The 25994-nt window shown below is 30.0% G+C and overlaps 3 protein-coding genes across 23 annotated transcripts in view; 1 reads left to right on the forward strand and 2 right to left on the reverse strand.

Annotated features, from left to right (window-relative positions):
- The window catches only part of LOC126866621 (2-oxoglutarate dehydrogenase complex component E1), a 12409-nt gene extending 1790 nt beyond the window's left edge, over positions 1-10619 (reverse strand). The window contains exons 1-16 of one of the 9 annotated variants that reach the window (XM_050620415.1): positions 10513-10619; positions 8173-8424; positions 7875-8084; positions 5244-5346; positions 4709-4774; positions 3410-3665; positions 3091-3325; positions 2830-3009; positions 2567-2747; positions 2207-2487; positions 1911-2139; positions 1560-1838; positions 1292-1470; positions 778-1212; positions 534-688; positions 24-155 (exon numbers count right to left, since the gene is read on the reverse strand). In XM_050620415.1, the coding sequence (XP_050476372.1) occupies positions 24-155; positions 534-688; positions 778-1212; positions 1292-1470; positions 1560-1838; positions 1911-2139; positions 2207-2487; positions 2567-2747; positions 2830-3009; positions 3091-3325; positions 3410-3665; positions 4709-4774; positions 5244-5346; positions 7875-8084; positions 8173-8418 (3167 nt within the window). In that variant the 5' untranslated portion in view covers positions 8419-8424; positions 10513-10619. Of the gene's footprint in view, positions 1-23; positions 156-533; positions 689-777; positions 1213-1291; positions 1471-1559; positions 1839-1910; positions 2140-2206; positions 2488-2566; positions 2748-2829; positions 3010-3090; positions 3326-3409; positions 3666-4708; positions 4775-5243; positions 5347-6510; positions 6632-7874; positions 8085-8172; positions 8425-10512 lie in introns of those variants that run through there. The other 8 variants (XM_050620416.1, XM_050620418.1, XM_050620419.1 and 5 more) reach the window with 8 other exon arrangements.
- On the forward strand, positions 10538-25491 carry LOC126866626 (uncharacterized). 13 transcript variants are annotated; one of them, XM_050620432.1, is made up of 15 exons: positions 10810-11031; positions 11100-11187; positions 11324-11360; positions 11486-11725; positions 11845-12068; positions 12160-12592; positions 12650-12947; positions 13021-13303; positions 13365-13721; positions 13811-13951; positions 13997-14124; positions 14209-14341; positions 14453-14755; positions 21742-21898; positions 22009-25491. In XM_050620432.1, the coding sequence occupies exons 3-13, from the start codon at positions 11327-11329 to the stop codon at positions 14726-14728; spliced, it is 2547 nt and encodes an 848-aa protein (XP_050476389.1). In that variant the 5' UTR covers positions 10810-11031; positions 11100-11187; positions 11324-11326; the 3' UTR covers positions 14729-14755; positions 21742-21898; positions 22009-25491. The 13 variants fall into 13 exon arrangements, with proteins under 13 accessions (XP_050476400.1, XP_050476399.1, XP_050476390.1 ...); XM_050620429.1 differs by having other exon boundaries at positions 10810-11360; positions 22009-22243; positions 22663-25491; XM_050620437.1 differs by lacking the exon at positions 11486-11725.
- Positions 16711-25994, reverse strand: part of LOC126866625 (protein FAM13B) — a 13411-nt gene continuing 4127 nt past the window's right edge. The window contains exons 7-13 of the mRNA XM_050620428.1: positions 20503-20673; positions 20253-20394; positions 19944-20174; positions 19655-19852; positions 18930-19586; positions 18577-18824; positions 16711-18500 (exon numbers count right to left, since the gene is read on the reverse strand). Of these exons, the coding sequence (XP_050476385.1) occupies positions 18287-18500; positions 18577-18824; positions 18930-19586; positions 19655-19852; positions 19944-20174; positions 20253-20394; positions 20503-20673 (1861 nt within the window). The 3' untranslated portion in view covers positions 16711-18286. The remainder of the gene's footprint in view (positions 18501-18576; positions 18825-18929; positions 19587-19654; positions 19853-19943; positions 20175-20252; positions 20395-20502; positions 20674-25994) is intronic.

The following is a 25994-nucleotide window of genomic DNA, read 5'->3' on the forward strand; positions in this document are numbered from 1 at the left end:
TCAAATACTATAACCAACATTACCTTAATGTTCTCTGTTTGGGTTTATTAGATTCTATTGACAGCGACTCGGACACATTCGTTGGTTTAGTTGATGAGAACCAACCACTAAACCACCCTCCGCTACCCCTACTGTCGTATGACGTACTTCCGCTGCTGTAACATGGCCCAATTTTTTGCTTTGCTTAGCAAGCACGCGTACAAGACAAATTATTGATAAATTTTGTGCTTAAGTACATTGCTTATTAGTGATATATTTACACACATCAAAATTTTATAAATTACATCGAAAACGAAACTGTGACAAAGTAAAAAATTTGGGCCACGTGAACAGCTAAACATATGACAAACGTATTGCACAACCAAAATATCGTAATTTTATAATTTGTGTTACAAGTATCAATTAGGTGATTTTGCAACACAAATTCATTATAATGAAAACACGAGCAATTTATACGTATTTTTGTAAGCTAAAATTATACATACATATTGCAAAAGACAGATCTTAATATTTGTTTGAATTTCGATACTCACGATACAGAACGAGCTCCATTCAAAGCTGTATGAAATCTAGGTTGAATGTATGTCCATGCACCCTGATTTTTGTGTTCTTCTTGAGCCCATATTAATTCTGCATTAGCATATTTATCGGCTTCTTTCTTAACTAAATCGTATGGGAAAGGTGAAATCTATAAAAACAAAAGAATACGAGTAAATTTAATTAATAGAATGAAAATAAACAAAAAGGTTTTCGAATTTGATAGCAACTAATATTTACCTGTTCGACTCTCACAATGGCGACTTTATCGTCCAATTCCTTCTCCGCGCGTGCTTTCTTTAAATCGTAATAAACTTTACCAGAACAGAAAATTATCCTTTTAACATTACTGGGATTTTGAGAAGCTACACCTTCTTCTGGTATCACTCTAAGAAATTCTGTATTTTCCAGCATCAAATCGAAACTAGACTTTGCTTCTGGATGACGAAGCAATGATTTTGGTGTCATTAAAATCAAAGGTTTCCTAAATGGCAATGCAATCTGTCTTCTTAGAATATGGAAATAATTTGCTGGTGTACTGCAATTGGCTACAATCCAATTGCTATCGTGTAACTGACGCACAGCAAATTCTTCGCTTTCAGGAGGGAAATAATCTGGATCATCAGCAGACATTTGTAGGAAACGTTCCAAGCGGGCACTGGAGTGTTCAGGTCCCTAGAACAGACGGACAATCATGTAGATAATTATATACTGTCATATAACAAATTTTTTAAACACATATTTAAGAACTTACCATTCCCTCAAGCCCATGAGGTTGTAACATTACAAGACCAGATTGACGTACCCATTTAGCTTGACCACTGCTGATAAATTGATCAATTATGCACTGTGCCGTGTTATTGAAATCACCAAATTGTGCTTCCCAGCACACTAGTGCATTAGGATTAGTCATAGAATAACCTAATTCAAATCCTAAAAGTTTAACAAAAAAAAAATATTTTTATTCGTAATATCATTAAAACATATATATAAAGCCAATTTAAGTAATATCATAACATTACCAAGTACACCAAACTCTGATAAAGAACTATTGCATACAGTATATGGAGCTTGATCTGGGTAAAGATAACACAGTGGTCTGTAAGTAGCTTTATCCACAGTTTGATGATGGAGAACATGATGTCTGTGTGAAAAAGTTCCTCTTTCTACATCTTGACCTGATAATCTAACATGAATACCCTCTTTAAGTAAAGAACCAAAGGCCATAGCTTCTCCAAGAGCCCAATCAACTGTTCGCGCTTCTATCATTTCCATACGAGATTTTAAAATACGCTCGATACCTGTATGTTTATATGTTTCAAATTAATATATATCTAATTAATTAATTCATCCATAATTAGAGAGACATTTACCTTTATGAACCACAAATTCAGCTGCGTTGGGTGGTGGTGAAGAGAATTTTTTTCCAATATGAATGAGTGTGTCTTCTTTAATACCGGTAGGAGATACTTTTAAAGGGTCTTTTCCTTCAAAGAAACCGGACCATGGAGAATCCAACCAATCTTTGTACTTAATATGTGTTTCTTGTCTAGCATTGACATATGCTTCTTCACAAATTTTCTCATATTTATCTTTAACATCCTGTAATATCATTACAAAAACTTAGTCACATATACTCAAATAAGTAAAATATTTCTTATTTCAGTACCTTAACTTCTTCAGCAGAAACAACACTATCATCAATAAGACTTTTGGCATATATGTCTAAAACTGGTGGAGTATTTCTAATTTTTCGATACATCAAAGGCTGTGTAAACATAGGTTCATCAATCTCATTGTGACCATTTCGTCTATATGATACAATATCAATAACAACATCTTTATGGAAAGTTGCTCTCCATTCTGCAGCAACTTTACAAACATGCATTACTGCCTCAGGATCATCCGAATTTACATGGAAAATGGGTGCATTCACTACTCTTGCAACATCTTTCATAAAATCATTAATGATTAGAGTAACCTTAGAACACAAAAAGATTATCTTTTATGTGTATGATGAGATACTTACCAGTACAATATGGAGAGGATCGTGAATGTCTTGGATCTGTAGTAAATCCAATTTGATTATTCACCACAATATGAATAGTACCATGAGTTGTATAATCTGGTAAGTCTGACAAGTGCATTGTTTCAAAAACAATACCCTGCCCACAGAATGCAGCATCGCCGTGCAGAAGAATAGACATGACCTGTTAATATCAGTTTAATCATGAAGCTTCCAGAGAAGTAATAAAATTTTGTTATCAATGTAAATCACTCTGTATAGTGTACCTTCTTGCCTTCGCCATCACCGCGATAAAATTGTTCTGCACGAGTCTTTCCTTGTACTACTGGATCGACAGCTTCTAAATGAGATGGATTTGCCACAACAGCTAAACGAATGTTTTTGTTTGTTACTCGATTCAAACGCTCAATGTATGTTCCCAAATGATATTTAACATCACCAGAACCCTAGATTATTAAGAATTAGTAAAACATATCCATATAAATGACAAGATCAAATTTCGTATTGTAAATATCATATACACTTACATCATCAGCTGCTTCTAGAGCCGCAAATTGAGTGAATATTTGACTCAAGGGTTTACGACAAACGTTAGCAAGGACATTTAAACGGCCACGATGAGGCATACCCATGACAATGGATTCAACTCCTAACTCAGTTGATTTATCAATTACCTGCTTCATAGCAGGAATCAGAATTTCACATCCTTCCAATCCAAATCTCTTCTCAGATGACCACTTGCGTGCAAGGAATGCTTCAAATCTACAGTGAGAATACAAAATATAACAATAAACATTTTATTGTTGGTGTAAATGTAAAAATGTTTAATTTCGATATTTTATATACCCAGTTGCACGAGTTAATCTAGCCAAAATAAGTCTTCTTTCATCATTCGTCATTTCCATAATACCAGGAGTCTCCATTTTTTGTCGAATCCAATTGCATTGTTCCAGAGAATTGATAAACATGAATTCCACACCGATGTGGCCGCAGTAAGCAGCTTCTAGTCTTTTTAAGATTTCACGAAGGGGCAATGATTTTTCTTTGCCACCAATAAAAGTGGTGGATGGCAACTTGAAAATACGATCCATATCGGATTCCTCTGTAGAAATCGAACAATGAAATATTTGCTTATTTTAAAAAAACATGAATATAATAAAAGGCAAACGCAATGCCACGTCACGTATGTATTTATAATAGAATCAATATAGGATAATTAATTCCAAATATATCTAAAAAGACATCTCTTTTGTTATAACTACTTATTATATATAGTACGCACTTCTTTTCATTGAAATATAGTGTATATATTTTTGTAACTGATACTGAAAATGTAAACTATGAAGCAAAAAAAGAGAATTTTATATGGCATGAAACTCAAATACAGTGTTTTCTATATTTGCATTATAAATATATGCAAATAGTTCTTTTAATATCATATGTGAATATATGTATACAAAATGTTTGGCACATGATATATACATGCATCATTTCTTTAAAAAAAAACAAATAGTTAAGATTATAACAAACCCTCTCCACAATATTTGTAAGAAGAGAAATAAATAGAAAACTGAAAAAAATATTCAAATACAAAGCTGTAAAACTCAATGAAGCATTATTAATAAAAGCAATCACCAAAAATACTAAAATGATAACAGTACAATAATATGACAAAATTTTTACACATTGGCCACACAATTTATAAAATAAAATAAGATACAGAAAAGTGTAGAAATTTGAAAAATGATATTAAAACATATAGATTATACAAAAATCATTTAATAAATAAATAGGAACTTGAGGAGGAAGTATTTGCGAAAAGTATGCTCTATAAAAATACTTATACAAACATCTTTTATTACATCGTACATAAACTGTTAGGTGTGGTAATAATATTATTTATTATCCTACACTTCCTCCAATTTTTCCCCCCAAAAAAAAATATTCAAAAATTATTCCTGGCACAAATACCTTTACAGCAAAATATAGCAATCAATGTTCATATAAAGGACCCAAGCACCTTTACAATTTACCTTTAATGCCAATTTTTATGTAATCCCATAGCGAACCATCACATCCCAAAAATACTAATATTTTACAAAAGCTTTAAATTGAACTCTCATTTTAATTATTATTCTTACATACTTTTCATAAGTGTAGCTATTCTGTACTGTAGTTCCTGTGAGTAAGTAGTAGTATGTGCTCTGTTCCCTGTGGACATTATGCTTAAACTGAATAATTAAATTATTGAGCAAAACTCTTTTTATATGTATTACAATAAGGTTTCGCCACTAAATATATTTATCTAAAAACAATATTAATATCATTTTATCAATTTTTACTGTAACTAACTTTGCAATATTGTTTAGATTTAAGGTATCTTTTCTGTTTATTATGCTGTACTTTGTGTCCAGGAAGAAAATGAGATGAAATATGAATCATAATAATAAAAATGATATTTCCAATAATAACAAGTATCATATTGTGGTGAAATAAGTAAATTATTACACAAACATCTTCAAGTTAGGACAATGTTAAAGAAATAATGAAGCAAAATATTGCTTACTTCAAGCAGTTAAATTTTTGATAGTCTTTTTAATACATAGTAATACCTCACATAAAGTACACTCTGGACCTTCATTCCTTTGATTTATGCAGAAACACATTTATTTAGGCTTACCGAATGAGTAATGATTATAGAGCAATTCTTGTGGGTGTCTATCATCAAGATCAGCGCTGTTGATGCCAAGTGGATCCAATTTAGCGATATGATGGCCACGAATCTGTCAATTTAACGCCACATTCATACGAACCAAGTAGTTTTTAGTCCTTCAAACTTCTTAACTCATTACAAACATTAAAATAAATCACTGTGACTAATGTTTACTTAAATGTGTCTTAAAATATTGACTCATATGTTTTCAAGGAATAAAAAGAGAAAAATTATCTTTTAAAAACATCACATCACAGTAATTAAAAGCAAACATACCTATTAATAAAATAAATATTCGTTAATATTGATATGTTAACAGTTAAAGCATGTTATATACATGCTTTCTATAACTAAACCTAGTTTATGTATTTAGAACAAGAATATTTTATTATTTGTTATTTTATTACTTTTTAAGGATTAAATTAAGCAAACATAACTCAAATATCCTTCCACAAAACAGAAACTAATGGTTGTAATACGATATAGATAGTTAAATAATAACTTGTTCCAGAAACAAACATTCCAAATTATAATTGCAAACATATAAAAGCAAAGCTGCTAACATCATCTGCAAGCATGCATAGCAATGATTTCCAATACATTTTCTTACCTTAGACAGTTTATTTGTGCATGATATTTGAAAATACGTCATAAATACTAATACACTTATCATAAGAAGCAACTTAAGAACATTATTCATGCACATGTAATATACTATCGATACAAATTGTAAAATATAAACCGATAAACATCCCACTCTTCCTTAAGAGGGACGAGAACATTTTCAGTATCAGTAAAACTTATCATGAATCTACATTCACATAACACCTTCTCAATATATTCAATCCAACAACTTCTTTCTTGTATTTTACTAATATTTTATAAATTTCATGTATTTCATAAAATCTTCTTTATTAAAATACATACACATAAATTACTCCAATTATTTATGAAGAAGGAAGGTATGATAATGGTTAAGAAGGAGTTAATGCATATGATAGAAACCATGATGTTTGTTTTTATGATGTGAAATGTGACATATATTTGGTGAAGGTGTTTTAAAAAGCTCTGGTACTTTAAAAGTCACAATAATCACATAAATTTTGACAAAATTAACTAAACAGATATAATCTAAAACCAGCATTGTAATATAGCATTTATAAACACACCTTTACTTTATACATATAAAAACTAAAGTAATACTTTAAGGAATTGGTTTGGGTAAAAGCCTTACCAAGCATATATTGTCGCAGAACTTGTTCAGGAGATCCCTTGCGGGCTGCATAATGGTTATGTATCAGGTCTGTTTGCATAATACCCAGTGGGTCCAGATCAGCAACTAAGTGACCTCGAGCCTATATGCCAATAAATAATTCCAAAAGGACCCCAATGTATATCAGTTTTTCCATTTTTTTAACTACCATACATTACTACATTATAGAAATACAATATTGCTATTAAAAGTGTAATCACCCCTTAACTATTCACTAATTATTGCTATAGCTCATTAAAACTTTCAATTTAGACCTTTAAATTAACCCCTTTAAATTAACCTTTAATTCTAAACTCATATAAAAATATGCATCATAATTTTTTAAACGAAATCTGTAATATTTCTTAAAATTAAAGCTACCGTAACCTTTGGGTAAAATTTTAACTTCATTTGATATATTTGTATAATTATAATTTTACAAAATATAAAATAATATAAAAATATAACTTTAATTTACTTTCTGAAGATCAATTGCCTTTTAATATCATTTTATGCTTTTACTAATTCTCTATTGGTTTCCCTCTTTTTTAGATATGTATTAATAAGTTATAATTTAGAGCTATAATTTACATCACAAATCTAACACATAATTTGTGGGAAATATTTAATTGTAAAACATGCTAGAGGTGATAGATGCAATAAGCATCTAATAAAATAAGGCTATTATGCAATACTTGAATATAATCTGACATTCTTAATCAGTGCTCGAAATATTTTTTCAATGATAGGACGCAATGATGGATTATTTCATGAAATACATGATAGCCCTTAATGAAATAGTTTCAGTATCAATTTCTTATGTCCTATATGTTTCATAAGTTTGCTTTTTTTTTTTTTCTTCTTATCAATTGCAGAACTAACATATCAACTAGATTAGTGAACATAAATATGGTATTAAGAAAAGAAATAAAGATTAGGACATGTGGAAATTGAAACAAAACTCTTATTTGATATCACATGCAACATGATAGTAGAAGTTTCCCTTCAACATAAAACATACATACAATGTTTCTAGAACACATGCTATAATGTTTCAAGATCAAATAATGACTGAATTATAGTCAAAATATTAAGACACTTTTTCTAATAATCAAAAAGATAATATAGAACATCTAAAAGCTTTAACATGAAGCCATAAAACATTATATAATTTCACTTAAATTGAATATCTTATGTAAAATAAAAAATATAATTAAATTTTTGTAATGTATTTAATAATAATACACACGTATAAAAAATTTGGTGCTTGGAAACATAATATTTTGTTGAAACATAGTTGTTGTTATCCCAGTTTTTTTTAAATACGCAATATAAAATTAACATACCTGATAAGAACGAATAATAGCTTGAACAGCCAGATGGTCATCAATAATCTTTTCATTAACAGGTATTTGGCTCAATTGTGTACCACCACCAAGTGGTAATAATGCTCCTAATGGAACTTGGTTATGACTTGGAGCAAGAGAAGGAGGCGCCTGATATGCAAGACCTGGTGCAGCTCCAGCAGTACTACTGCGAAAAAATGAGTCCCAAGACTAAAAATAAAAGTAATAAAATTCATAAAAAATTACAGTTAATGTTTACTTCAATAACAAGGATATATTCCATGAATTTACTACTAACCACATGTACACTATGAGGATCTTGTAGCCATGCATTATACATTTCTTCTACATAAGTGCTGGAACTGCCATTGAGAAAAGGTTCTGTGGCTACCTTGCTATACTTTCTAATTGGTTCGATAACTATCACCTGTGTGGTCCTTGTCAGAGGATGGCTTCGAACCAACCATGATGCAAACCTTTCAGGCCTGCACATTCGTGGCGCTAAAGGGGCCAACGTACTAAATAGGGTCCTTGCCTTATACATTTTTACCTGCAACATATATTAGTATCAATATATCTGTTCACTAGGTATCCAAAACTTATAAATCATATATTTATACATTATTTTATGGTATAACTAAACTATTTATATATAATTCATATGATTAAAACTACAAGTATATAAGTACATTATTATCTTTGAGATTGTATTGTACAAAGATCTTTATCTGTAATTACTCACAAAATTGATAGTTTTTATTCAAAATTACTAGTAAATCTTTAGTGCTTTTATCAAATTTTATCAACTTTACTTCATATAAAGATTGGAAAAAATAGATAATTACCAATAATACATTTTGCATTTAAAGGAAACAGCATATTTCCTTAAACAATCCTTTTGTTACAAAACCATAGGATATGTTTGTGTAATAAGAACAAATATGTCCTATTGCTTTGTAAAAAAATTTTGTAATCAAGTCTTTTGCAAGACTTTAATCTATTTATAAAAAAATATTTTTAAATTTCTCTTTAATTTTAATTGTAGATTTCAGTTGCACAACCATGTATGATGTGCCAACTTTAAAACTTAGCACATGATGAAATCAATAACTCTAAGTATATGTATACCACTTACAATTATGGAAGATACACATTTTTTAAAGTAATAATTAAGATATTGTTGTTGATAAATATTTCTTTGAAATAATATAAGTGGTAATCTGCTGATATAGCATATCTAAATCTGCATGTCTACTCAAATTATGTTGATTAGAAATGTACATACATACTTATATATTTTTCATGTATAAAATATAACTTCTTTTTATGCTTCTGAACATTAGCATGTTAGAGGTATATAAAATGAGAAATGGTAAATATCCAAAAGATGCTAATGTTACATTGCATATAAAACATAAAATATATATGATATTTAACATTTCTATAGTTTAATAACATTAAAATAATTTTTGTGTAACAGATGTTGTTAAGAAAATGTACAAAAATTTTGCATAAGCTGAAACTAAGATATTAATATATATGGATATGAATTTAAGTATATTAATGGTAAAACAAAGAACATACATGTATATGCATTATAATGCAGACTGGTCTGCACAAATGACATAGTCTATCATAATAAATGACTAATGTAAGACAGATAAGCTAACAAGAAAATCAAAACACATTAAGGAGATTCATAATAAACTCTTTATATTCAACTTTATTGACATGTTACAAAACATAAGTAGATATACATTTAAAACAAAAATATTAGGTTAGATTATAATTTATAATATCAAAATTCAATGTGTCACTAACACTAATTATGGTATTACATTGTGTAACTCATATTGAAGTTAACAAAAACTATTCATATTAATTACGCTATACAGACGATAACGAATTATCTATCATTACAACATCAGTAGTCGGTGTGTATATCAATACGTACTTACAATTACTTCATATAGTAGTTTTAATAAAAAATAAATAGCAAAGGATTATTAAAATATATTTCTAGTTTTTAAAACAGTTATGCAAATAAGACGCAATCCTTTGTCAATTAGACAATGTCAGAAACATATGACATTTGTCCGAAAAACGTGGTCAAACGTCAATTTTTTGGCATACCGATAGGGATTAGCAAGAACAAATGAATCTAAGAATCTTATTAAAAGTGAAACTACGAAAAAAAGTGCAGAATTTACGATAGATTTCTAAATACCTATTGCAACTACACAATTACATTTATATCTACATATATGAAAGATAATATTTTTCATTTGAACACAATCATATTGTAGGTTATTTAATTCAATCATTAAGAATATTTTATTATTGATGGGTTAATATGAAAGTGTAAAATAAATGTTAAAAGTTATTAAGGATCTTTTCTAAAAAAAAAAAATACGAAAGAAATAACTATATCTCTTAAGTCAGGTGACTATTTTCGTCTGGTGCAATAATTTTACGTAATCAAAGGTGTCATGAAACAAGATTTCAAGAAAGAATAATATTTATTATTAGAACTGATGTTCTTTATAAGGCGATCAACAATTCTTCGTAGAAATCATCATTATTTTTCATTAATGTCATAATTAAAAATCAAACATAAATGAGATACAAATCTACGTACCTGATGTTAACGCGACAACGATGACAGGCCATCCACCATTTACAACTCAGGATTAGACCGAACTACGTCTTCTTAAAGTACAACATATCTATAAGCAAGAAACAGACTTCAGCGCACCTAACGGCTAAATATTACAAACCAGTATTACAGTAATTCAATTTAAAAATTTACCAGAGATTTCCCTATTCTAGATTTTTCTTTTTCATTTTAAACTTATCTTTGAATTTAATTATTTCTGAGTATTGTTAGATTGTTGTAGCACTTACATAGTCTTATAATTAAGAAGTATGATTTTTATTTACATTTATTGCAAACATTTTTGCATTCTACTTGTCTAGAAATAAATTTGATTTTCATTTAATATTAAGAAATCTATAGGCAACTTTTAAAACAATTTAATATTTTTACAATTTGGTACATTTAACAAAAATCAAATGCTTTAGTTAATAATAACATTGGAATAATAAATGTAATTTTTAAAATGTTTGAAAAGTTAAATGAAAGTCAATATTAGAACGGGTAATACATGTTTAAATATTTTACGAGCTTTTGTAAGAAGCTGACTAAAAACTAAAATTTTCCCTTAGACGATTTTCTTTTAATGAAAGAAGAACATGTTGGAAACAAAAGATATATAAGTAAAAATGTAATCGATAAACAATAAAAACGTAACCTGTGAGTTCTTATTCTTTGAATTTTTTATAGATTTCTTTTACAAATTTCTTTTATCCATCAAAAAACTTTTATTATTAATCTTACTAATGATGGTTGTTTGGTAATTAAACTATGTATATTTATTAACTAAAAACAGAATATGGATGTTAATTACAAGAAAAAATATTACACTGGTAATTATATATTTTGCATACGTGATTTAAATATATCAAAATAACTTATATTAATCTATATGTTATATTTACACTACAGTAATAGAAATAATTTAGTTTAATTATGTTGAGTTTTATTCATTTAGACGTGAAAAATGTAAAACAATGGTTCTATTCTACGAAAGAAAGATGTGATTCGTTAAAATCTCATATGAAATATATGAAAATGTTATATCATGATATGCCAAAAATACAAGAAACTAAAAAGACTTTGTGTGATCCAAATTGGCAAAATTGTAAAATAAAGACTTCTAGTAATGATGAAACTATAGTTTCCAGACAAGTGAATTGTAATAATTCCTTGGAAAAGTATTCTGATACGCTATGTATGTTTTTAAATGAAAATGATGCAATAAAATGCAATAAAATATTTTTTTTCACTGTATATTCTTTTATTATTGTGAACTATAAAAAAATAAATTCAAATGCATTCTCTATGTTACAGATGATAAGATCCACAAAGATAAACCTTTCACAACTTCAAATTTAGCCAATATTTTATCAGAAAATAATCTGCAGAAGAAAGAAGAAGAAAAAGAAAAACAAAAGAACTTAAATAAACAGAAAGGAACAGAAACTGAATTATCTTCGATTACACTTCAAAGTTATGCTATTTCACAGAACACAGAATCAAGATCGTTACTATCAACTCAGAAAGATAACATGGCAGTATGTATATTGTGTTTAAGTTATGAATATATTTGATATGCATTCTAAATGAAGTTGTTCTTCATAACTATATTCATAAAAATCTTATTAGCAGTGTGAAGAACACAATTACAATTGGCAATTCCCATATCAAAAGCATCTAACAGAATATTCTACAGAATTAATAGGAAATAATGAAACCTTAACCAAATCTTTTGAACAATTAAATCTGGATAATCAAAATAGCTATTTACTTCAAGAATCATTTTCTGCAAAAGATGATATTAAACTAAATATTTCTGGTAATGTTAAAGATGGATCCGTGGATAAAAGTAAAGTCTCTACAAAAAACGAAAAAAAAGAAAAAGCTATTTCTTCAGCATTATCAAGCAAGAAAGGCTCCTTATGTAAGCTAGATGACATTGTTCCATTGAAGATTAAAAGACGAAGAAAAAAAATACACTGTTCTAATTCACGGAGTACTGTAACTACAAGAGATACAATTTTTTTAGGAAAAAAGGATACAAAAAAACGAAAACAAAAAAGTATCATATAAAGATGTTCATTTGAAAACTTCATATTGATTTTTATGTATATTTTAGATAGTGTAAGTAATCGTCATACATTCAAGTCTCAACAAACATCTAATGATGTAGTGGAAATTTATCATAATGCAGCAGCAAAGAGTGGTAGCACATCTGCTATTCCTAGTAAACATTCAAAACTTGAACATCACATGAACTATATTAACATATTAACATCTTCAGCTATGAATAAACAACAAAACATATCCATAAAACCAAAATATGAAGATAATAATTATCAAAATGTTAGTGATGTTAATGTAGATTGTCCCAAAAATTATTCTCAAAAGCAACATCAAACTGATCAGAAAACAGTGTAAGGACTCATGGTAGTGGTTATAGCAATGATATTATATAATATCAAATATAATATTAACTTCTATTTTCAGAGGAAGGATTACAATTAATAATGATCTAAGTAATAATTTGAAAATTTCAACCAGTCCTGCATGTACCATGGAAAAGTACAATTCGCATCACTGTCAACATGCAATTATACAAGCATCATATTGCGACCCAATAGTTACTCATAATTATGAAATGCCAACTTTAGCTTCTAAATTAAAGAGAGCCAATCGTTCATATTTCGGTAGATTTAACTTTCAAAATATACCCTTTGTAGTGGGTACTTCTGTAACCCCAAGTCATAATTTAGGTTTAAATATACAGCAAGTATGTTATTAAATATAAAAGTAAGCTATGCTTATTGTTACAATCTTTCTTTATTCAAAAGGTTTTGAGCATTATGAAAACAAGGCAAATTGCTGCAACAGGAGTGACACCTCTTCTTATTCGTAAAATTAGCAGAGGTATGAAACCTGCATCTGTTCTTGTAGAACAGATAAACAATCAACAGAGTAAACTGTCTCATATAAATTCCCAAATGAATAATATACATATACAGAAAGAAAATTTGTTTATGAGTAAAGGTGATCATTTATTAGAAAATGAAAATATGTTTTTAAAATATGATAGGAAAGGAATAAGTAATTTAAATGTAAATTTAAAATCAAATATTGAGCAATATCAGAATTTACAAAAAGGAATTAATGGCAGTGTAAATAAATATGGGAATTTTCATAAGAAAAAGGTTTGCTTAGTAGACAATATTAAATGTAATATCATTGGAAATGTTCATCTTTCATTTCAGAACATAAAAATATTTCTTGTTATTTACAGGATACTAGATCAGAGAATCAATTGAATACACTGAATACAATACTACATGTAACAGACAATAAAATGTTGAAATTATTTGCTTCCCAACAAAATGTAAACACAAAGATGGAAAACCCAGAAATGCAATCCAAAATATATCAGGTAAAGTTATCTAGATGAATAGATTGTTTAAAAATATTAATCTAGAACACATTACAGGGCAATATTTGTGATAAACACATTTCTAATACCTCAACAGTTAATCATTCTCAAGATTCTAAAGGAATAAGGGAAGTTCTCATTAACCTTCATGATCAGTTCGAGGAAATGAACACGTAAGTTAAGTCAACCAATGATAAAGTAAAACTCAATAATCTATATTAATCTAATATTTCTTAACATATGTACACACACTATAGAAAATATGAAAGATTACAAGCAAAAGCAAAAAAATACAGTGATAAAGATTTAGAAGAAGAAATACTACATTTAGAAAAAGAATTAAGCATTAAAGAAGATGAGATAAATGCTGTTGTTAACTTGTATAAAGAGGTAAGATTATTTTGCAGATTTTTTATTTATACTTAGACTAAATCGTGATATTTTACAGCTTATACACAATACCAATATTTATAAAAAATGTTTTGATGTTTTTAATCCTAGGTGATGTCATTAAAACATCAGATGAAATTATTACAAAAAAAGAACAGTTACGTTTGTATATCAACTGAAATTCCACTGGGATCAGATAAATTGTATGCAGCTATGCCATTTACATCAACTAAATCTAATGGATCAAATGGATCAAATTTTCAGCAAAGACTTATTCACAAAAGGGGAAATAGTGCTGTCACAAGGGAACCTATTTCTCTTCGTCTAGCTGGTCTCTTACGGCAAATTCAAACATTTCAGAAGCAATTGAAACTAACATCATGGTAACAATACAATGTGGATCATATTTATCACGTAAGCTGAAATTATTAACAAATTTGTTACATGATATTAATTGAAACTATTTTTTATGTAGTATTGTCACAAAAAGTGGTCTGAAATTTGATAAAACATGATAAACACATATAAAGTATAATGCAAATAAAATTTGTAATATTTTTTCTTAAGTAAGCAATTGTGTGGTCCCAATAAGAGATTTGTTTCTTATCACTATAATGCTTAGAAGATTATTAATCTAAATATTAAAATATAAAATATGCACTATAAAAGAAATATCAAGGATTTTGTTAAGGTTATTCAGTATAACAAAAACAATATTTTTAGCAGATCATATTTTTCTTTTATTCAATTCTACATGCTACTTGTTATAACGACTAATAGATTTGTTTAGTTTCGTATATTGATATACGCCCTTGCTTTCAATCTATACATACCGTTTATACGTATATACACAATTTCATATTTTCAAACGCTGCAGAATAATTAAAATTGTTGTTTATTTATTTTTTATTTTTACCTTTAATATTTAAATACATCATCAAGAGCGAATTATTTTTACGAAATAAAAAAGCAATTTATATTTTTCGTAAACGAAATTTCAATCTAATAGTGGCAATAATATTTATCTTGTAAGCGATTATACAAAATCACACATCAACAGATATGTCTCTTGTACTTTATGTACGAGATCTATTTCAAAAAACGTTAATAGAAAATGTTATTTTACTCCTGAAGCAGTATCTTTTTTTTACTTTTATCATAAAAATTAATACACATCCAAAATTGATTGAATATCTTATGATATCTATGATGTTTAATATAAAATTAGTCTTTTTAAAAGACTAATAAAATATAATGAGCCTATTTCTGCAAATATATTCGTAAATACAATAATAAATCTGAAAATCGTGTGAAAGGAAATTAATCGTTAAAATATAGTTTTGTTGGATTATTAAAAAATACAAAAAATTGTAAGTTTTATTAAATTAAATTAAATTATTCGGATTTTTCACTTTTGATTTTTCTACTTCAGTCGCTCTTTCTCATTCTTTTCTTTTTTTCGTATAAAAGAATGTAACGTTACTTAAATTACTACTTTTATTTTACGATCTTTTAAACAGATCATCAATCTCGATTACCTTCTACGAAGGAGATGACCGAAAACATTTCCTCACGTCAAGAAATCGTTTCCTCAAAAAAAATGAAGTCCTTCTCACACACACTCTCCCATATTAACATAAATAATATATCTCTCATATTATATCACAGACTAAAAAATGCTTTGGTCTAAAAAATCTTTTTCTGTTCCATTAATTCCGCATATTTTAATTCAGCGGGTAAATTTTATAACAAATGTCGACTGGATCAATGCAATATTAATATATTCAAAGAAATCAGATTCTTCATACGAGTGTGCGAAATGGATTAGCGCTAAAGAACTGGGGCCGCCATAAGTTTATTTGTAACAAAAAAACATAGATTAAACCAAAATATGTTGCAAGGAACCAATTGAAACTACGCATATATTCCAGCAATTTTTTATAATCAATTTAAAAATTTGAACATCGGTTGATTTTAGTCAAGATTTAAAATCATATACATATATGTATAAATATATAATAATTTATAGAATATTTCCTACATTGTTTTATTTTTTAGTTCTTAATACATAAGTACTAGTTAAGCTCTGTAATTCTTGTTTGCTGCAAAATCATAATATTAAAAACGCGAACCCCTTCGGCGCACTTCCATGTTGCTAAAATTCGCAAAGCATTTCTTTCGTTTGATAAGATTAAAACTGAAACTTTAGCACCTTCGTTTAAGACGCTTTATCAAGTTGAATTTTAAGGCTACTGTTTATATACGTCATACTTGCATTATATTTCAGAATAATTGCCTTAAAATTTTACTTGCACAAATATAAAACGGAAAAATTAACGAGGTTTTAATGAATATGTTTAATACAGCTATAAGACTGTAACAGTTTATAGTACTCTACAATTATAACATGTGATATTTCTTACAAGGTACTTACATTACAAATAACCCCACAGATCCGTTCTTTACTCTCAACATTCAATATGATGATAATCTTCGACTAATGAAATAAATATCAATTTTAGTTTAAATAATGTATAATCTAGAATCTAAATATCTGTTCTTTCTATTTTCATTCAATTGATGTATTAGCTTTTAAAGAAGGTGATATCCTATGTCATGTAATATAAAAAAAGATATAAATTTGTTAAAAATAGTAATTTGAAAATGGCAATAATATTATTAATCGATAGAGTACAAAGACGTATGTAAATATATAATGCCTACTAAAAAAAGAAGTCAACATACAATGTATTCGTTAAATTCGTTTCAATTATGAAATTATTTTCATAATTTGTCACTGTTCGTCCTTAATACTTCTTTTGTAGTTTACTTTTGCATGTTAGCATCCATTGATATATAGCAAGATACGTACATATAATAATTTTTCAAGCAATAATTCATTTCTTTATGTCTTTGTTTTTTTACATACTCAACATTTAATCAAACATAAAGAAATGCACAAACATGGAAAAATATGATGCAATATACGTGTATATGCAAATAATATAAAATAGGAAGGAGTAAATTTTTTAAAATTTCTATTAAAATGTGAAATAACACAATAAAAAATTTTAAATAACACTAGTAGAAATATGTAAAATGGAGCAGGTCAGTGGCATGTTTTTCTTTAATATTTTTTTATGTGATGTACTTATTCGTATAAATTGGCAGTTTACAATAACCATGCAATAAGCATTTCCTTACTTTATTGAATCTGACGTTGAGTATTTGAAGGAAATTGAATGCAAATCGACAGATTGTTTATAACGCGGTAGCCACTGTTACTTTCTAACTATTAGTGTTTAGAGTTCAGAATACTAACCTGGTACTAATTTTATTATTTATTATCGTATGATATCGTTTTATAATATGCACTTCACTGAGTCATTAAAATAACAAGAGTCTTATCAAAACAATCTAGTTAATTAGAATAATTGAAATTGTCGTTGAAAATATTTCGTACAAATATCATATTACACGCAATAAACATTTTTATCAGAATTAAAGGTAAATTAATTTATCAATGTACTGATTTCAATAACTGAGATTTCAGTATATGAGTAGTTGAGAATAGAGTTTTGCATACATGTTCTTATATCGGTTTGATAGTTTGATTTAAAATAGATCGTTGGCCAATTATAATCAATACATACGAAGTCAAAGTATTACAGCCAGAGACAGCCTCTCCATTGTTCTCTTAAAATATTTTGATTTTTGGATAAATTCAAATTATCAGACATATATACTAGTGTCTTGTTTTAATATCCTTCATTTTGGATAGATGTTTTTTGTTGCCTCCTGTTGCACAATAGCATTTTTTATGAATGTTGTATGAAATTTCGGTTTTATAATAACCACTGCATATATTTCGGATGTTTTATAATGTTTGAAGTTTTCTTTATTGTTAGATGTATGTAAATTTCAAGATATTCATTAAATACTGCGTCAAGCATTTTTAGCTACTAGAGCATCGATCAGTCGAAGCTTTGCTTTAGCCTGCTTATATGATTCGTAAACGGTTGTGACTTGCGGGCCACGATCTTCTCTTTGCATTCTACGGCCGGCACGAGCTTCGAATTGTGCTTCTAATTCTTTTAAAGCACGTCGCAGACGCTTTTTCTCTTCTCTAGTTAATTTCTGTTGTACCAATAATTCCTCTCTAATATCAAATTAAGTAGTTGTTAATACCTTTCTAGGAAATAGATATTAGTGAATTATATATACTAAAAACTTACTGTGGAAGTGCGTGAAGACTTTCGTTGTTACTACGACTTCCTTCGCTACTGCTGTGCTGACTATCACTATCAGTTGGTAATTGATCTACTGAATCTATACAATCCAAAATACCTCTATGTGACATATCAGGTTCGCTAGCTCTCCTCTCTGTATCAGATGGATTGTTAGGTAAATTAGATGATGTAAAATCCATTGCTTCATGTTCCAAAATAGTAGCCAACTCTGAAATGCTATCTTTATTTTTGCTCTGTAAGAAAAACAGAAAGAAAGTTTAAAGATAATTTATATGTACATACATACAATTATATATATAATTAAGATTATTATTAGATTTATAAAATATGTCGCTTACCACGCCTGCTCTAATAAGTAATCTTTTTAAAGTTCTGTATTTATCATATAAAGATCGCACGACAGCTCTATCTTCTTTAGAAACTGGTCTCCCAAAAGTATTCTCAATATGAAGCAAAGCTTTTTGAACAGCAGTTTTTTCATCTATTAATTGTTCATAAGTTAGTTCTTCCATATTTTCGGGTCTATTATATTTCAATCTCTTTTCACTTAGTTTTTTTTCTATTTCTTTTATCATCTCTTCCATCGAAACTGTTCTAGATTTTTCTTGGCTGTTATTGTTGTTTGTCGGACTACCGTTAGTTGTTGTTCTTGTTTTGTTATTTGCATTAGCTAATAACGCGCTCACCGGATCTTCCTTTAATAACTTATGCTCCTTTCGCAATTTACTTAATTCTGTACACAATCGTTTGATGTCCTTGTTGCTCATCTTATCAGAATGACTTGGACGATAACCAAAATTTTCTTCAAATTCGTCTTCGTATTTCTTTATCTTTTTTTTCAAGCCATTTATATACTTGGTTAAATTTTTTAAACCAAGTTCTGCGATATTCGGAGCATTAGGTTGCATTTCATTTTCAGAATAAAAACGTCTAGGTAGTAATAAAGAATTTCTTGGAGAAAGCATAGCTTCTACTCGTGCATCGGCAGCTTCGTCCTACAAATATTAGATTAATATGTAATATTGTCATTGAATATAATTGAGCTTATCCTAGTTTTGTTTACATTTTCTTGTCGTTGAAAAGTCCAGTTAGTTAGGCTGGGATTATTTAGATCTTCATGACTAACTGTTGGAGGACGAGCCGGTGATGGCGATCGGCTCGGTCCACTGCTCAACATTTCCAAAAAACTTTGTGCTGGAGATCCATTGCAGCTATTAGGATTCGATGAGACATAAATATTATCGGTTTCTTCTTCGTTTTCCTAACGAAAGAATTTTTGTTTCAATTTAATACAAATTCTATAGATTCTGTTTTGTTACATGTCACATGTAAAGAACAAATAGAAATTTTACCTTACTAGAATTCTCTGCGTCTGTAACTTTATGCACCCTCCTTCGTCGAGCCTGCCTTCGTCCTCTCGGAGTAATACTTCGACTGAAACGTTCGCTGCTTCTCAATTTCTCGGCATCGCATTCAAATTTTTCTGTTTCTAAAGCTGTCTCGCACGGTGACGAAGTTGGTGGAGTTTTTTTGGACACAGGTGAAACATTTGTTCTTTCATGTAAGGGAAGACTTCCGCATCTCTGTAAATAAAGTACCTTACACGTGTAAAGCTGAATTCAAAAGTAATAAACATTACTTGCATATTGGAAAAAACTCACCACACCATGACCCATGTCTTGTCCGAGCTGAGATAAAATATGCAAATGTTTTTCACTGTTAAAATCTTCGTGACTGCTCACACGTCTAATCGTGTCCGTGGTTTCAGCGGGACTTTCAAGAACACGCTCCTCGCTACTACTTCTAAAAGTGTTCGATTCGTTGAGAGAGAATAGGAGAAGTCAAACTGGTCTTATATATAATCTTTATAACTTCGTTAAAGCATTTTCTTTCTCCATTTGTTTATCGTACCTTATCAGTTTTCGTTCTTGACAACAGGATTCGTGACGTTCTTTACGCTTACGCGGTTTCAGCGCGCAAAGCAACGACGCTCCTTCAAAATCTTTTGGTTCGTCCTTTGTATCCTTGCAAATCTTACAATCACTTGCAGAGATCACGCCGTTCACCACGTTATCTCGGATGCTGAAAACAAACCCATCATTAGAGTTAAATGCTCCTATTAAAGTGCTGTTCCTTCTATTCTAGTGAAGTATGATTGATAAAGGAATCCGAAAAATACTCTATATAAATCAAAATTCTATAAATACAATAAGTAAAAGGACTAAGTCAAGATTTTATGTTATGATATTATTAAAGATATTTTAGTAGTAGTAGTAGTAATAGTAGTAGTAGTAGTAGTAGTAGTAGTAGTAGTAGTAGTAGTAGTAGTAGTAGTAGTAGTAGTAGTAATAGTAGTAGTAGTAGTAGTAGTAATAGTAGTAGTAGTAGCAGCAGTAGCAGTAGCAGTAGCAGTAGTAGTAGCAGTAGTAGCAGTAGCAGTAGCAGTAGCAGTAGCAGTAGCAGTAGCAGTAGCAGTAGCAGTAGTAGTAGTAGTAGTAGTAGTAGTAGTAGTAGTAGTAGTAGTAGTAGTAGTATTACTACTACTACTACTAGCAGTAGTAGTAAGAATAGTAATAATAATAATAATAAAAGATGAGGAAATTGCAAGTGAGTCACCGGTTCTTGCGCTAATGTATTTCTTTTTCACGAGAACGATACTACTAAACCAAAACTTATATTAGAAACAAAAATAGACCTAATGCAGTGAGAAGTAAAATGTGCTTTACGAAATCAAAGTCCTCAATCTTGTTATACACATTGTAACATTCCTATTTTTACACACGCTGCTTTATCCTTCGTAATACGCGAGGGATTGGAAAATTCCATTGCCACGCCAGTGAGGACCGCCTCGATCAGAATGTACAAAAAATTAACCATGTTGAATGAAATAATCGAAACGTAAGATAATTAAAAGTAAGAGTGTATTGAAAGAAAGAGTAAGAGTAAGAGAGAAGCTCGTAATACCTTTACATAACGTTTAAAAAATTAATATGTAGATACTAAATAAGTGGTATTAAAAACTATAGTAAAAATAGATATACAAAAGTTTTATAAATCAAATGAAACATAATTTTTTTTAATTTAAATTCTAAAATATTAAGATGTAAATAAAAAAAATACCATGCTACGAAATTTCATATCTTTGTTTAGATTCGACTTGTCTGGCAGCACCCAATGCATCGTTGGGAAATTGAAAAGTTACATACTTGAGTGAGTCGAGTCGTTCTTTCAACAAGAGAAAAAAGGTACGGTGGACTGTGATCGATCAGCGTTAGAGAGAAATGCCTTTGAGAACGCCAACCACGAGGTAGGTCACGTCAGTACGCGTTTTATTGTGCTTTCCTGGTGAGATTTTTCTCGCTGTCCCATGGAAACACATTCATATTTGACAATGTAACGACGTTATTTTCTTCACAGGTACAGAAAAGCACATTCAAGGTACATCGACGTTTATAATCGTCCCAAATGATATTTTATATTGTATGCACATATCCTAGTGGCGAACGAATAAAGACAAACAAGATAAAAAGTGAGAACAGGCTAACAATTAAATTAAAAAGAGAAAACATTTTTACTAGAATTCTAATGTAAGGAACTGCTTCCTCTTAAGCTATGTATTTTAAATCAGGGTGAACTGTTTTATCGATTAATCGTAAGTAACAAATTGTCGGCATATCCGTTAAAAGGGATCGATTAAAAAACTTCCAGGAATGCAAGGATTATTTAGCAACGAAGTACGTAAGAAATACATCCTCGTGTGCTCAGAAATAATTAATATCCTTCATAGTACATGTTTACCATGAAGGCAAAGAAAAGTTGCATTTTTATGGATGCTTTTTTAGCAGATTTTAATAAAACCGCGAGATCTCGTATCGCGCTGACATTACATAACAACACATCGTATATTCCTATTTTCAGACTTCTTTCTTAAATCGAATTACCTCTTACGTTAATATCATGCATGATTAAGTTGCATAATTTGTCACATTAAATGGATCAACTTCTTAGCCTTGTTGTATTTTTGCAATACTTGGAATTGACCAATTGCGACTCGTCTATCTGTATTTTTAGAAAAGAATTTCGGTTGGAAAGAAGTATGAACATGAAAATATAAGAAGAGGAATCGTCGATAAATACGGAAAACGGGAAAGGAATCGACCCTTTATTTGCATTTGTTATGTTGGTGATGCGTGCAATAAACTTACTGTACGCGTATCCCTTTTGCAGTAGAAGTTATTCATGTAATCACGAACACCAACTTTCTTTTCCAATGGCGGACCACCGGCGCGAACACAAGTCTCTCAGTGATTCGATGGAACATTTATAGTCGTCTGCTTGTAGAACTAGACGAGAGAGCGTTCTCAGTCGACTCGTACGCAAGAAATGCGAACACTTTTCGATCGAAAGTTCCAAAGAACTACTGTCCTTCACAACGAACAGACAACACTTAATTCCCGCATAATTAGTCAAGATATATGTCTGCTGATTCGTATGAAAGTACACGTTTAGAAGTCGTGAGTCTAAACACAGAACCTAGAATTTTCGAGGAAGAAATTAGTTGGATTCACGGACGATTTCACGTTCACAAACGCGTGCGTTGCGCGTTGTACGTTGCCTCCGATTTGAAGGTACGCGTTGACCAAATGAAAGTTTCGAACAAGTCAGAAATTAGACTGCGGCTGTTGCCGATCGACTCTTCTCTATATTCTGTTCCTTCAACTGACACCGATCTTGTAGTTCGTCTTTGCGCGTGACGAGCGTGACGCACGCGACTTCCCGAGCGTTACTACTTACTGTCTATCAACCGTGAGTGTATATACAGCGAATATACATGTAATACACGTGACAGCCTCGAGAATCGATCGAATGGAAACTCTTTCTCTATCCATATTCCCGTTGACTCATGTTTGTTGGCACTGGTTACGCGTTCGTAAAATTGACCATAATTAACATAGGAATTTCACCCAAACTCCATAGCTCTGTTGCAATGCTTCACATACTAAACTACACAGAAGCCACTACGGTGTCCGCTTTCCTATGCTGCACCGGAAGAAACAAACCCTCCGAAACCGGTTTGGAGCTTGTTGTCACTAGCAATATCGTGATTAACTTATGAGTATAGTTTCGATACGAATCCTACTCTTTTAAGACAATATAAAATACTTTTATCTAATAAATGAGACTTTGTAATTTACATGACAGCGATAATAGCTCGATACCCAGTGGTTCCAACGATGCCCCTAACGATGACTTCGTCGATCCCTACGATGATTTATAATTTATGACAGATAATTCATGAATTAGTTCCAATTCTTTCTTCCATACGTGCAATAATATAACCGCCTCTATCGAAATGAAATAAGATTAAAATCATTTTCTTCGTTAGTATGAAATTGTATTAAATGACGATCTATAACAAATGTAACATGGATATCTGTGACCGCATGTTTGACACCTTGACGTCAACGAAACATTATTTTTGGTCGACGATGTATGTACATTTAGCACGGAGCTACATCGTAAAATCACTAGTAATAGAATACCAACGATTTTTAGGTAAACTCGTTCGATAACGTTTGTCAGTCAACATTCTCTTTTGAAAACTTGTCGTTTACTTATTTACGAAAATAGCCGAAAGATCGAAGGTAAAGCCAAACTGCGTGTGTATGAACGATTCCATTTGTATGCTAAATACATATATACTTTGCCAACTTTCGTGTAGAGGGATCTCGATTTCTGAACTATTTTCGTTGGTAGGCGTGTTTCTTGCTGAAACCGGCTTGTGCCAAACGGCTCTTCCTTCAACTACGGATACATAACACGTAACTACGTAACGATTCTATGTATGTATTTGTGCATGGTTAGATAGTGTTTAAGATGGACGAAACTTATTAAGGAGGATTACGTCATTGTTGGATCAGTGCCTCGAACGACTAGACTGCATGATATACATATGTTGCAAACGCATCGATTATAAAACACAATGACTCGTGATTCACGATTACTTTAGAGCTTATAAACGCATATGATTGATTCAGGCATCTTTGAATCAGTCAATAATAATTTTTACTTAGGATAGACAAAACTAAGATGTCCGTAGTATCCTAGACGAAAAGCATGTTTTCGATTCTTCTACGTAAAAATTCAATTCTTTGTAAAGTAGCTAATTTTCGTTTATCGATGAAATTTGTCTTCCTTCGGGACGAGTGGGAGCAGCCGACGAATCTTGGATTTCAAGGTTGATAAAAATTAATATAGGATTTATTGTAATCCTGTTTTCCAAGAGAAAACTTGATGATTTCTCTGTCTATAGTTTTTAGCAATTATCGAAGATAACAGTTAAGAATTTTTTATCGTAACCTGTCCTTTGATTTGATAACTTATGCAAAATTATGCTCTACAACTCTACGAAAAAACAGCAAGAACGTTATTTGCCGCAGTTTCATACGAGTCGATGACTATTAACGAGTTTAAGCGTTTATTTCGATACGCATAAAAAACAGGTTCTTCTCCGTATTTTTTGTCGTACTAAACAGTACATTGTTGGTTGAATAACATGAACCGCGTGACTGGACGATCTCTTCAGGCTAAATTGAGGAACTACGCACTTTAGTGGTAAAGTTAAAATAATTTTAGCTAAAATATCTGGGTAAAGTTTCCATGCTATGAAATGACATAGAATACACTAAATTCAATGTTAAGGATGTTTCGTACATATAAAATAAGGCAAAATTTATGTATATATTTGCAATTAATGTTTGAATTTGACAGAGAAAGAGACAAAAGATTAAAGAAATTTTTAAGTCTTCGAGTCTGAAATAAAAATATTTCTTTTGACTTGTACGTAAATGTAACAAACTCGTTGTTATATGTATGTAAATAAACCTTGTTACTGTTTTATTTCTTCTTTTTTTTTCTTCTTGCGTAAAAGATGAAAGTACTTACATTAATAAATTACTCATTATTAAATATAATACAATATATGTATATATATATGTGTATATATATACATATATGTATTATATTTATTATACATACATATATATATCTCGAATTTTAATCGTACTTTATCTCTTTGTCATACGATATATATCAACGATATCATTGACCAAACCATAAGAAAACAGAGACGATACGTTGCATTATACGTATCTATCATACGAAGGTATTAATACGAGGAGGCATTACTGAAATAATGCAGTCATATTGATCGAAAACACCCGATATTTTATTACGTATTTAATGTGAGAGAAGAAAAAAATGCTAGCCGAAAAAATTTTTGCGACGTTTCCTCTCTTTATAGTTACAGCTGAAAATGCTAAAATCGATCTAAAACGCATGCCTGTGATATTGATATGCAAGAGCACGTGGCGTATACCTTGAACGTTAATCGAAAAATAAGT

Source organism: Bombus huntii, chromosome 6, assembly GCF_024542735.1.
Source record: "Bombus huntii isolate Logan2020A chromosome 6, iyBomHunt1.1, whole genome shotgun sequence".
Classification (NCBI taxonomy): Eukaryota; Metazoa; Arthropoda; class Insecta; order Hymenoptera; family Apidae; genus Bombus; species Bombus huntii.